Consider the following 11,519-nt stretch of genomic DNA (forward strand, 5'->3'; position numbering starts at 1 on the left):
CCCTTTTTGTGTCTTTCAATTCTAAGCGTCTCTTATGGATCCTAAGTTTCTTCCTTTGCATCTTTTTTCCTTTGCTTTAGAAAGGACATTTTATGCTATTGTCTCCCGCTGTCTAGCTTGCCCTCCGTTTATTATCTGTTCAGGCCCATCCTTGTGGCTACCAGTGACATCGCTTCATAATGTCAGTGCCGATGTTTTTGGCTGAGAAACAGTCTGTCACATATATAGCCTGGCCCTCCTCTTGTCCTCCCCGGGGATGGTGTGGTGGTCCTTGTGAGCTGGCCCTTTAAGTGGGACGAACATAGGGTCAGCTCCATGGTCTAGGTGGTACTGGTCTGCCCACACTCTTGTGGTGGGCTCGGTGATCGTGAGTGGTGCCCTGCTTTTCTCCCACACCTCAGATTATGACAGTAGAGTTTTTGGTCTTTTTGTATCTTTTATGTCTTGTCTTCCCCAAGTGAGCAGGCCTGCGCTTATTTTTAGTCCTTTATTGTTTCTTTGTATTCTGTTGCTTTAGAAGAGGTTTGTTCTCACTTGTTCTTGCCCTGTGGCCTGGGACCACTTCCTAGAAGTGTCGACATCTGTTTCTTTTAAGCAGACTGTGGTGTGGATTAAAGGTGAGTCCACGTGACCAAGTGGACTCTGTAGGGCCTGAGCAGATATTGACACGCACAGTACATTTGGCCTTTGAACAGCACCAGTTTGAACTGTATGGAATCCATTTAGATGTGGGTTTGTTTTTTTTTCCCCAATAAACAGTATGATAGGATCCCGTTTGTGGAATGTGCAGATTCAGACCATGGACCCGGGGGTCAGGGGTGGGTGGACTGTAAACTTATACATGGATTTTCCAGTGCACAGCCTTGGAGTCTGTACCTCCAGTCATTCAAGTGTCAGCTATATATTCTGAATGATACAATTCCTGGGCTAAATGCTATGGAAAAAATAAAATTGGGAAAATGTGGAAAAATACGTGAGCAGAAATACCCTCACTGAGGGGGGTGATACTCGAGCTACATGAGGAGCCAGTCAATGAGGGTATCTAAGGAAGAGCACTCCAAGTGGGGAACAGGTCGAGCCAAGGTCCTGCCGTGGGAACAAGCTCCAGTTTGAGGAGTATCAAGGCGGCCAGTGTGACAGAGCGGAGTGATGGGAGTTGGGGTGTTTAGAAAGTAGAGCCTACTGCCTGGCTTTGTCTCACTTGGGAAGGAGGGGTGCAGGGCTCCACAAGGGAGGGTTGCAAGCTGGAGCACTCGCTCTCCTTAAGGGCCAGAGGTGATGGGCATCCTCTCATGATCTTGTGTGATCTGGATGCCCTTGTGGAGAGAGGAAGATCAAAACTTTGCATTGGGCTGAGTGCTTCGGCCGTGGTATTTTCCATTCTTGTGGGCACTGTGCCAGGTGGAAACCATCATTACTCCTGTTTTACAGATGAGAAAACAGGTCTGAAAGGGGGCACTCCTATACCCAAAGCTGTAAACTTAGTAACTGTAAATGAAGTAATGACCTTCGACCGACCAGCAGGGGTACTTGTGTGTATTTGGGGGGCGTCTCTGTCCCTTTAGGGGGCCTCTCGGAGTCCTCAGGGCACTGGGCTCCAGTAGTCCCTCAGCCCTGTGATACCAGCAGGTTGCACAGCGGTGGGTGCTTGTCCCACATCTGCCAGGAGAAGAGGTCTCCAGAGGCGGAGGGTGGAGAGGCGGAGGGACATCGCTGGAGCTGAGGCTGAGGAGGTCTGTCTGGACGGACACCGGGGCCCTGCAGACGTCAATGGCAGGGCTCCCAGGGCCGTGCACTGCTGGAGGTGTGCTCTGGCCTGGGCCCCATCACCAGGTGGGCAGTCTAGCCTGGCCTTGTAGGTCACTCCGCTCCCTCCCATGGCTGGGAGATGCCCCCTCTAAATATAGCCCCATGTGCTGAGCTCACGTCTATTTTCAGCCAAGGTTGGGAGGTGGCCAGGCCTTCGCCAGGCTCTCAGTGGAGCCACCGCTGCCTCTCTCTGGTCCTGGTGCTGGGCACCCTCATCGGCCCCCCACCTGCCATGTCAGAGGAGACCCAGGAAGGTAGGAAATGATCGCTGGGCGGGGAACGGGTGAGGCCCCAGTACTTGTGACCCTGTGGACCGTGGAGAAACCTGGCTCCGGGCCCACTGACCTCACTTCCTTGAGGCGTCATCAGGCCCCGTGTCCCCTACACGTGGAGGAAGGGCCTTCCCTGCTGGAAACGGCTCCTCACCTTATACCTGTCCCCTCTGCGAAGGATATCGGGAGGAATTAGGGGCAGCTCCCCAGCTGGGGCGGGTCACCTCTAGGCCCAAGTGGGTGTGGGTGGGCAGGCTGGTCAGGGAAGGTCTGCCCTCAGGGAGGACACAGGATTAGGCGTGGCGGTGGTCTTGGGAAGCATTTGGCACCTGGCCCAGGGACGGAGCGATTGGCTTCTGGCCTCCATGTGGGCCCGTGTGGCCCCAACTGGCTAACGGTTGGGGTTCCTTGGCCTGGCCAGACTGACTTCTAGTTATAGACTTTGGTGGCCAGTCTCCTAATTGCCCCACTTCAGGCAGGAGGTACGGAGGCTCAGAGGGGAGCATAGGGACCCAGGCAACTTCCCATACGATGCTGGCCAGCACGTGGACCAGCTGGTCAACTCCCCCACCCCACCCCCAGTTTCAGCATTTCACACTGAATGGGAGGGGCCTGGCCCTGGGTGTGGGACTGTGCCCTTCCTTTTGAGGTCTTAAGGATGACATTTACTGTGTGTTTTTCATGGTCATAAACAATCTAAGCTCAACTTTTAGTGTGGAAAAAGCACAGCCAAGTGCACAGAAGGCATTTAATATGACCCCAACCCACCACCACCCAGACAGCATCAGTTTTTGTTCTACATATTCTGAGCATGTCAGAGGCCAGTTTGAAGCAGATGTGAAAGTTGAGGTGGTATTCTAAAAGTCAGAGACCCAGAGAGTCCCATCACCCCTGGCTCTATCTGGAGGTGTTCTCCCAAATTTGTTATCTAGCTTTCAGCTGGGCTCCTAGAGGTTTTTTATATTCACTTATTTATTTTTTGGCCGACTTCTCTAGTCACGGTGAGCGGGGGCTGCTCTGTAGTGCGCGGGCTTCTCACTGCAGCAACTGCCCTTGTCGAGCAGCAAAGGCTCTGGGCACTGGGGCTTCAGTACTTGCAGGACGTCTCGGTAGTTGTGGCTTAGTTGCCCTGCAGCACATGAGGTCTTCCTGGACCAGGGATTGAACCCGTGTCTCGCCCTGGCAGGTGGACTCTTATCCACTGCGCCACCAGGGAAGTCCTGGAGATCTCAGGGGGCCAAAATTTAAAGAGAATGAGGGAGAAAGAACCACCATCTCCTAACTTAGCAAATATGTATGTGAACACTTATATATATAAAATTTTTTTTTCAGTGGAGATGCCTAACGGTGGCGATGTCATACTCTTTTAGGTGCTCTGGATAACTATCCCTGGGGACAACCTGATGATAGCTAGTTCTATTTCTGGGAATCCATGCTTAGTAACTACGGGGAAATTGGGGGGAAACCTTTGTATGCATTCTTTTCTAGGAGTTATTGAATTCAGGCAGCCTGGAAGGGGAGACCTCACAGGCAAGGGCAGCAGTCGGATAGCAAAGGCGGTCTCCTTGTGATAGTGAGAAGAGAGTCCCCAGAATCGAGCAGCATCAGGCTGAACAGGTTACAGGAGGCAGAGCAGAGGCCACGAGGGAATGGCACCACGCTGGCTGCTTCTGTTGGGGAGGAACAAGGTGCCAGGCACAGGGTGTGTGGGGAAAGCTGACCGCAGAGGCTGCAGCAGTGAGTGCCGTGGGCCCTGGGTTTATTCCTCCAGTGCTCTGCAATGAGCAGGCAGAGGAACGCCTCGAAGTCCCTGCGCTGCCTGAGAGGGAACAAAGCTAAGTCAACTGTACTTGCTGCTCCTGTGGCTGAAACAGGCCCACGTGGTTCTCGGGTCATCTTGGCTGCAAATCACAGGTCATTCTTGAGTTGGTTTTAGGTGATTAGGAGTCCGAAGGCCCCTTCTACCCCTGCTGCCGCCGGACACCCTCTGGAAGGGGGCGGTGGGAGGGGCCTGACCCGCTGGCTCAACCAGCCCCACGCTGCCCCGGCAGACACCGCGGAACTGATGAGGAGCCAGGCGCCACTGGCTCCCAACCACGCGCAGGAGGTGCGCCTCCACCGAGTGCAGTCCATCAGCGACCTACACAACGGCGGTGAGAGGGGCGGGGGGGGTGGGACGGCAGGTCTGGGCGAAGGGAGCGGGGAGGAACACGGGCGCCCCTGCCTACCCTCCTGATGCCCCGTTTGCCCTGCAGGTCCGCTGTGCCCCTACCTGGCCGAGGAGGGGCAGCCGTGGGGCGAGCTGCTAGGCGTCCTGCCGCCCTCACTGTGCGCCCAGGCCGACTGTGGCCCAGTGCACAGCCGCGGGGCCTTCCTGCTGCTGCTGGCGCTGCTGGCGCTCACCTGCCTGGCGCTGGCCGTGCTGGCCGTCTACCTGAGTGGTAGGGAGGGCGCCGGGAGCCAGCGGGAGGGGGAGACCGCGGCAGTGCGGGGCTGGAAGGGCAGGGTGTTGCGGGGGTGGCGTGCGGTCTGATAATCTGCTCGCGCCGCAGTGCTGCAGAGCGAGTCCCTCCGCGTGCTGGCACACATGCTGCGAACCCAGGAGGAGGTGCTGCTCAAACTCCGGCTCGCCAGCCTCAGCCAGCTGCGGAGGCTCAACTCCAGCGAGGCCCGAGCGCCCAGCTGAGATGCCACTCGGACCCGGGGCCTGGGAATATGTGCCGGGGAATAAAGTGGCCGTTGGCAGCTTTCTCCTCTCCCACTGCTGCTCCTTACGATTTCCTGGCTGCGGTTTTGGTATAAGACCTGATCTGACCCCACAGCTGCCTGCCTCTCTCGCCTTCTCAGGCCAGGCCAGGCCTTCTGGGGTCGAGACTCCGCCTGGTGTGGCCCAAGATCAGAGGAAGCCACACCAGCCTCCTGGCTCCTCTTGGTGCCTGGCAGCACCCACTGGCCTCCTCCAGATGGTGGGTCCAGAAGCCTAAAAAGAGCCAGTCACCCAAACTCTGCCAGGCCTCCCAATGCGGGGTCTAGTCTCTGCTCCCAAAAGGCAGGCTGGGCTCTGAGGAGAAGGGAGGAGGGCCATGGCGGGGAGACTTTTGGAGGGCACAGGCAAGCAGATGCACACGGGGAGGCCCAGCGGCGCCCAAGCCTGGGTGGCAGGGGAGGGCAGAAGAAACGGCCATGGCAGGCTGCGCGTTCTGTTTAATTATCTCTAATAATCTTTAAAAACCAGCACAAAAATCCACTCCAGGTCGCATCACCTCCCCACTGTGGTGCAGTGGCATTTGTCTAGACACCCCCTCCCCTCCCACACACACAGGAAGTGACTCATCCCAGGGGCACAAGGCCTGAGGAAGGCACGGCCTTCTCCCTGCCCCGTGGCCCTGAGACAGGGAAGAGGCTGCGTGCAGGGGGTCCCAAGTGACGACCAGCCAGCCCAGCCCCGTATCTCTCTTTGGTTTTGTCATTAGAAAAATAAAAGCGACAAGTCCTGGCAGGGACCAGGTGTTGCACAGTCTTCTGTTAAAAAAGCAGGCGAGGACGCGGACTGCCTGCTCACAGGATGTCCGCCCGCTTGTCCCGCACGCGGCTGCGCGCCTTGGTCCTGGCTCTGAAGGCCGCCGCGTTGTACAGGTGCTGGGGGGGGGGGTGGGGGGGGGAGAGTGAGGGCCGCGTGAGCGGGGCAGGCGGTGGCCCCGGCCCCTCCTCCAGCCCCCGCGAGCTCGCCAGGCCAAAGCAGTGGAGGGGGAGAGAAAGGGTGCGAACCTTCTCGAAACGGGAGATCTTGCAGGCCTTCAGGGCGGCGGCATCCAGCACCAGCACCGGCCCCAGGCCGAAGATGTCCCGGAGCAGCTCGTTGTTCTGGGGGCCGAGAAGGCCGTGAGCTCGGGTCCACGTGGCACCACCCCGAGGGTGCCCCCTCCCCGTCTGCCCGCCCACCTGGAGGTGGTGGTGCATCCCGGAACCCAGCGCATCCTTGAAGGCGGCGTAGACCCGGCGCCGAGCCCAGCTGTCCACGTAGAGCACCTCGAGGCCGAAGCGGATGGTCTCCTCCTCACACTCGCCGCCCTGCAGGTGAGAGGGGCCAGGACTGGGCTTGGCAGCTGTACCCGGGGTCGGGGGGTTGCACCCGCGCGGGGCCGGGCCCCTCTGCGCACGCACCTCGACGAAGTGCAGCACCGCCCGGAAGGTGGAGCGCTGGCGCCGGCGGTCGGCCTTGGCCCGGTACTTGTTGCTGTCGGTGGCCAGAGTGCGCAGCTCGCCGCAGAGGGCCTCAGTGTCCTCGTAAGCAAAGTCCTCCTGCAGCGGAGCCGGGGAGGACACAGGGGCCGGGCCTGAGCGCTGCTGGCTATGAGCCCGGTGGGGTCGCCCCAACCTTGCCTTTCCCCAAGGGAGCCGTGTTCTTTGCCTGACCCCTGATCCCTCTTCCTTGGCCCGTGCCTGTGCCAGACACCCCAGCCAGGGGGCCCCTTAGAGCGCCAGGGGGCCCCTTAGAGCACCCGGCATCTGCGTCTGTGGGGGCTGCGTTCCCTCTGTAGTGACCTCAGGCTGCCTTGTTCTCTGGGGCGGCCCCTGCACCCCGCCCCAGACAGGCAGGAGGCGTCGGCAGGCACCCTCCCAAGTACGCCCCGGGCGCTCACACCTCAAGGTCCCGGGCGAGCTCAAAGAGCAAGGCGATGGTCTCGCCGGCAGCCATCCGCAGGTTCACACTCTCACTGGACAAGAGCTGGGGCAGCCGGGGCAGCTGCCTGGGGAAGGGGCAGGCTGAGCCATGTGTGCGGGTCGGGGGGCCTCTTCACCCTGGCCCTCCCGCTCCCGGGGCGGGGGCGCAGCGCCCCTACCTGTCCAGGATGGGGCCGATGTGCGTGCTGGGGCAGATGGTGAGGAGCAGCGCCCAGGCCTGCAGGGCAGCGCAGAGCAGGCCCTGCAGGCTGGCAGGGACCACCGGGCTGGAGTCCCGCCCGCTGCAGGACCGGCTGAAAACACCTTCCAAGCAGGTGAGGCAGGAGACCAGGTCCTGGGGGCAAGGGCAGGCGCACAAGGAGGCAGGGGAGGGTCTCAGGGGCAGAGCCGGAGCCTGGGGGGCTCTCCCGCCGGGGCCTCTGGGTCACTCACCTCGATGTCCGCGGCAGCCACGTAGCAGCCCAAGCCGAGAGCAGACGCGCACTGTTGGGAGGAGGGTAAAGCCTGGTCATGGTCAGAGGCAGGCCCAGGCTCCTTGCCACGGCAGGGGCTCACCCTCAGAGTAGGCGGGGAGCCTGGAGGCAGGGGGGTGATGAGGTGAAGGTGGGCTGGCCCGGGCCGAGGACACTCACGTGGAGCCGGGCGGCAGGGCTGGCTGCGCTGTCGCTGAGCACAGAGACAAGCAGTGGCTGCAGGCTGTGGAAGAACTCCTCGCCCTTGGGGCCAGGGCCCAGCTGCACGCACAGCAGGCCCAGCACGGCCGCGGCCAGGGCCTGCTCCTCGCCCTTGCCTGCGGGAAGGCCTGCGGTCAGTCTAGGCAGCGAGGGCCAGCACCCAGCCGGTTCAGGGCCGCCCCCCTGCACCCCAGGGCCCAACCTTTCTTGAGGCACTTTTCCAAGGCGTCGGCCAGGGTGAGGCGGCGCTCCAGCAAGAAGTCGGGGAGCAGACGGGCTGAGAGGGCCAGGCGCAGGCTCTCGAGAGCGCCCTGCCGGGTCTTGGCACTGGGGGACAGAGAAGGGGTTTTGTGGGCCAGCCAGCTCTGGCACCCGGCGCGGGCCGAGCAGGGGCGCGGGCCGAGCAGGGGCGTGGGCCGGGGCTGGCTGGAGGTTGGGGTACCTCTTGTCTGTGAGGCAGTCCACATATTCCTTCACCTTCTCCTCAAGGTCCTCCTGCTGACCCTGCTCTTCCACGGCTTCCCCCCCTGCAAGGCCAGCTCGTCATGCCCCTTCCGGCCCTACCCCCGGCGCCCCGTGGGGTCCCCGCTGCACCCCGTCCTCTCTCACCCAGGCCTTCCTCGGCGGCGGCACTCAGCTGGCTGGCACACTCGCTGGTAGTGCTGCGGGCCTCGCTGGCTGCCTCGTCCTCACTGGAGCCTGAGTCAGCCTGGGTGCTGCTCCGGGCACCTGGGGAGGGCGGGACGAGGGCGCTCGGTCTGCCCTGGTGGAGGCGTGATGGCGGGGGTTACCTCGCCAGCCTCACGACCCTGCAGGACAGGATACTGCCCTCCTCGAGGCTGGCTGATGCCTGAGACCCTGAGCCAGGAAGGCTGCCTGCGGTGGGCAGGCTCCAGGCCCCACCTTGGACAACCTGGCAGGCTTGGTGGGCAGGGCCTCCTGAGGCTCGAGTGTGCTTTTAGGAGAAGACGTGAGCTGGGCCAAGGCAGAAGGGGCTGCCCAGACCCCACCTTGGCCTGGAGGGGCACATCCAGGCAGATTCTCGGGGGGCTGGATCACCGGCCCAGATGATGCCCCAAAAGGCCAGGGCCTTGGATTACAGAGTCTGACAGACCCAAGATCCATATCCCTGCTGCACAGCTTAACTGAGGTAACCAGGTCAGGGGCCTTAGTCTTCAAAGCCTCACTTTCTCTGTCTGCAAAAGAGGTGAAAGGCACCTCTCTGGGGCCAGAAATGCAGACAGTAAGTACACGGGTGACTCGTTTTGGCTCTTTGGCGGCTCAGCCAGCTCACCCACCAGCACTGGGGGCTGAGATCCGGCTCCTAGTGGGTGTGGGTGGGTGCCCCAGGCCTCAGGCACACGCTCTCCTGAGCTCCCCTGGGCCACGCCAGGCCTTCGGCCCAGAGTGGATGGACACACAGGCTCCTCTGGACCCTGGGACGTACAGAGTGCCAAGTGGCCCCTGGCTTCGGGAGCCCTTGACAAAGGGGAGCAGAGGATGTGCGGGTCAGCAGCAGAGCTGGACACCATGTGTAAGGGCGACAGCTGCAGCCGCAGACCCAGACAGTTGCTGGTCGCCAGGCCGGCCCTCCGGGGTTCGGGGGTGTGTGTGGCGGGGGATGGGGCTGCAGAAGTTAGACCAGGGCCCAGGACGAGGTGGGGTGGAGACAGCCTGTCTCCAGGCCTCCTCAGAGGAGCCTGGGCCCGCAGAGAGGGGAGGTTCACACGGCTGTTACGTGGTGCATCAGGGATGAGTCAGGAGGCTAGGACTGACATCTGTGCACAGGCTAAGTCGCTTTAGGCGTGTCCGACTCTTTGTGACCCCATGGACTGGAGCTCACAGGCTCCTCTGTCTATGGGATTCTCCAGGCAAGAATACTGGAGTGGGTTGCCATGCCCCTCTCCAGGGGATCTTCCCGATCCAGGGATCAAACCCATGGCCCTTGTATCTCACTGGCAGACGGTTCTTTACCACTAGCGCCACCTGCCCATAAAACTGACATATACACAGGAGTGTAGGGAACATAGTCTCCAAGTCCTAATGTAGAGCACAGGGACTCCTACGCAGCGCAGGGTCAGAGTCTGTGTGCGCGTCAGAATATATAGACGCTGTACACACACGGATCGATCGGTCTATGTCTAACTACGGCACGTTGCTGCACACCTAAAAAATCATCACAGTAAATCAAACACACACCAAAATAAAAATTCAGCCAAAATGGAAGGAAAGAGAGAAGGGGGCGGGGGGGGGGGGGGGGAGAGCAGAGGGAACGGAGGAGAAACGGGGGAAGGAGAAGGAAGAAAAGGTGCGTGGGGACCAGCCACCCGGAGCAGCCTCCTCGCCCAGGACGGCCTTGCCTCCGGACCGAGATGCCATCGCGCCTGGAGTGTGGGTCAGTCTCTCTGCTTCCCCCTCTGCTTCCTTCCTCTCTCTCCTCCTCCCTTCCTCTCCTCTCATTCCCTCTTTCTTATCTTCCTTTCTCTATTTTCCCGCTCTCTCGTTCTCCCTTTCTTGATTCCTTCCCTTCCCCTCCTCTGATTCCCTCTCTCTCCCTTCCTGTTGCCCTCCTCCCTGTCTTCCCCCTTCCCTTCTGCTCTCCCTTCCCCTCTTTCTGTCCCTTCTTTGTCTCTTGCTTTCCTTCTGTTTCTTTCCCTCAGATTGCCTCCCTTCTCTTTCCCACTACCCTGTCTGTCCTTAGCTCGCTTCCTTCGTCTGTCTCTGATTCTTTATTTCCTTCTCTGCATCGCCTCCTCCCTCCCTCCCTCCCTCTCCCTCCATCTCTGCTTCTCTCCTTCCCTCTTTCTCTAATGCTTGTTTCTGTTTCTTTCCTGCTCTTCCTTCCTCTCTCTGCCTTTCCATTCTCCTTCGGCTCTTTCTCTCCTTTTTTTCTGTCTCTCTTTCCCTTGCTTCCTCCGTTCTTTTTGTCTCTGTCTTCCCTCCCCTTTCTTTCTCCCCTCCTCTCTCTTCTGGCCCCTTTCACTCTGCTTTGTTCCTTTCTCTTTTTCTTTTTCTCTCTCTTTCCCACTATCTCTTTTTCACTCTTCCTCTCTTCTCCTTCCTCTATTTCCTGTTTCTTTTTCTCCCTCTCAATCTTTCTTTCTCTTCCTTCTTTTCCTCTCTCTCATTATCTGTCTCCCTTCCCCTGTATTTCATCTTTCGTTCTTCCTTTCTACTTTCCTTGGACCCTCCCTTCTCCCTCCCTCCCTCTCCGTTTCTCTCCTGCCCTTCCTTTCTTTCCATCTGCTTCTGTGTCTCGTCTCTTTTTCCTTCTCTCATTTTCTCTCTTCCTTCTTTCTCCCTTGGTTCCTTCCTTCCTTCCTTGTCTGAGTGTCTCTTACTCTTTCTGTCATCTCCCTTCCTTCCTTCCTGTTTCTCTCTGACTCCCTCCTTCCCTCTGTCTTCCTTTGCCTCTGTTTTCAGTCTTTCCCCTTCCTTCCCTCTTTCTCTCTGTGTCTTCATCTCTTGTTCTCTCTCCCCTCCACTGTTCCTTTCTTTCTTCTCTCTTTCCATTACTCCATTTCTGTCTTTCCTCCTTCCTTCCCCCGTCTCTCACTCTTTCTCTCCTTTTTCTTTTACGCTCTGTAACTCTGTAACTTCCTTCTTCCTCTGATTTTCTTTTGTTCTTTCGCCCTTCTTCTCTCTCTCTTGCTTTAACTCTTTCCCTCTTTCTTCCTTCCCCTCTGCTTCTCTCTTCCTTTCTTTCTCCATCTCTGACTCTTTCTTCCTCTCCCCTCTCATGTTCCCCCTCTCTTCTTCCTTTGTCTCTTTCTCTTCCTTTCTTCCTCTCTCTGTATCTCTCTCATTCCCCTTTTTCTGATACTTCCTTCCCGCCGTGTCTCTTTCTCTTTTTCCTCCCTCCGTCCCTCCTCTCTCTCCATTTACCACTTTCTTTCCCTCCTCTCTACCGTCTTTCTCTTTCCTCTTCCTTCTCTAATTCTCTCCCTGTCTCTCCTTCCCTTTACCGTCTGTCTCCGTTTTTCTCTGTACGTAACTCCTTTCACTTTATCGTTTTCTTCTATTTCCTCTTCCTCCCTTTCTTGATTCCTTCTTTCCTTCCCTTTCCCCGTCGCTGATT

General features: G+C 58.8%; 2 protein-coding genes and 1 long non-coding RNA gene across 6 annotated transcripts in view; 2 read left to right on the top strand and 1 right to left on the bottom strand.

Annotated features, from left to right (window-relative positions):
- The first annotated feature begins 753 nt into the window (after nucleotides 1–753).
- LSMEM2 (leucine rich single-pass membrane protein 2) lies at nucleotides 754–4,842 on the top strand. The gene is made up of 4 exons (XM_040247060.1): nucleotides 754–2,063; nucleotides 4,133–4,234; nucleotides 4,337–4,522; nucleotides 4,634–4,842. Exons 1-4 carry the CDS (start codon nucleotides 1,889–1,891, stop codon nucleotides 4,765–4,767), a joined length of 597 nt encoding a protein of 198 aa, XP_040102994.1. The 5' UTR covers nucleotides 754–1,888; the 3' UTR covers nucleotides 4,768–4,842.
- Nucleotides 4,843–5,269: 427 nt separating this feature from the next.
- The window catches only part of IFRD2 (interferon related developmental regulator 2), a 30,092-nt gene continuing 23,842 nt past the window's right edge, over nucleotides 5,270–11,519 (bottom strand). The window contains exons 2-12 of one of the 4 annotated variants that reach the window (XM_040247053.1): nucleotides 8,051–8,170; nucleotides 7,884–7,968; nucleotides 7,644–7,768; nucleotides 7,400–7,557; nucleotides 7,200–7,250; nucleotides 6,926–7,101; nucleotides 6,727–6,832; nucleotides 6,246–6,383; nucleotides 6,024–6,152; nucleotides 5,850–5,945; nucleotides 5,270–5,720 (exon numbers count right to left, since the gene is read on the bottom strand). In XM_040247053.1, the coding sequence (XP_040102987.1) occupies nucleotides 5,640–5,720; nucleotides 5,850–5,945; nucleotides 6,024–6,152; nucleotides 6,246–6,383; nucleotides 6,727–6,832; nucleotides 6,926–7,101; nucleotides 7,200–7,250; nucleotides 7,400–7,557; nucleotides 7,644–7,768; nucleotides 7,884–7,968; nucleotides 8,051–8,170 (1,265 nt within the window). In that variant the 3' untranslated portion in view covers nucleotides 5,270–5,639. Of the gene's footprint in view, nucleotides 5,721–5,849; nucleotides 6,153–6,245; nucleotides 6,384–6,726; nucleotides 6,833–6,925; nucleotides 7,102–7,199; nucleotides 7,251–7,399; nucleotides 7,558–7,643; nucleotides 7,769–7,883; nucleotides 7,969–8,050; nucleotides 8,171–11,519 lie in introns of all 4 variants that reach the window. The other 3 variants (XM_040247052.1, XM_040247055.1, XM_040247054.1) reach the window with 3 other exon arrangements.
- The window catches only part of LOC120868303, a 12,777-nt gene continuing 7,329 nt past the window's right edge, over nucleotides 6,072–11,519 (top strand). Inside the window, exon 1 of the long non-coding RNA XR_005722190.1 lies at nucleotides 6,072–6,158. This is a non-coding gene — a long non-coding RNA (uncharacterized LOC120868303). The remainder of the gene's footprint in view (nucleotides 6,159–11,519) is intronic.

The sequence above is a fragment of the Oryx dammah genome, unplaced genomic scaffold (genome assembly GCF_014754425.2).
Source record: "Oryx dammah isolate SB20612 unplaced genomic scaffold, SCBI_Odam_1.1 HiC_scaffold_9, whole genome shotgun sequence".
Classification (NCBI taxonomy): domain Eukaryota; kingdom Metazoa; phylum Chordata; class Mammalia; order Artiodactyla; family Bovidae; genus Oryx; species Oryx dammah.

Coding starts and splice junctions, on each gene's coding strand:
- LSMEM2 (XM_040247060.1), top strand. CDS start 1,889: ATGCCCCCTCTAAATATAGCCCCATGTGCTGAGCTCACGTCTATTTTC. Junction 4,235..4,336: donor CAGCGACCTACACAACGGCG/GTGAGAGGGGCG, acceptor TTTGCCCTGCAG/GTCCGCTGTGCCCCTACCTG. Junction 4,523..4,633: donor GCTGGCCGTCTACCTGAGTG/GTAGGGAGGGCG, acceptor CTCGCGCCGCAG/TGCTGCAGAGCGAGTCCCTC.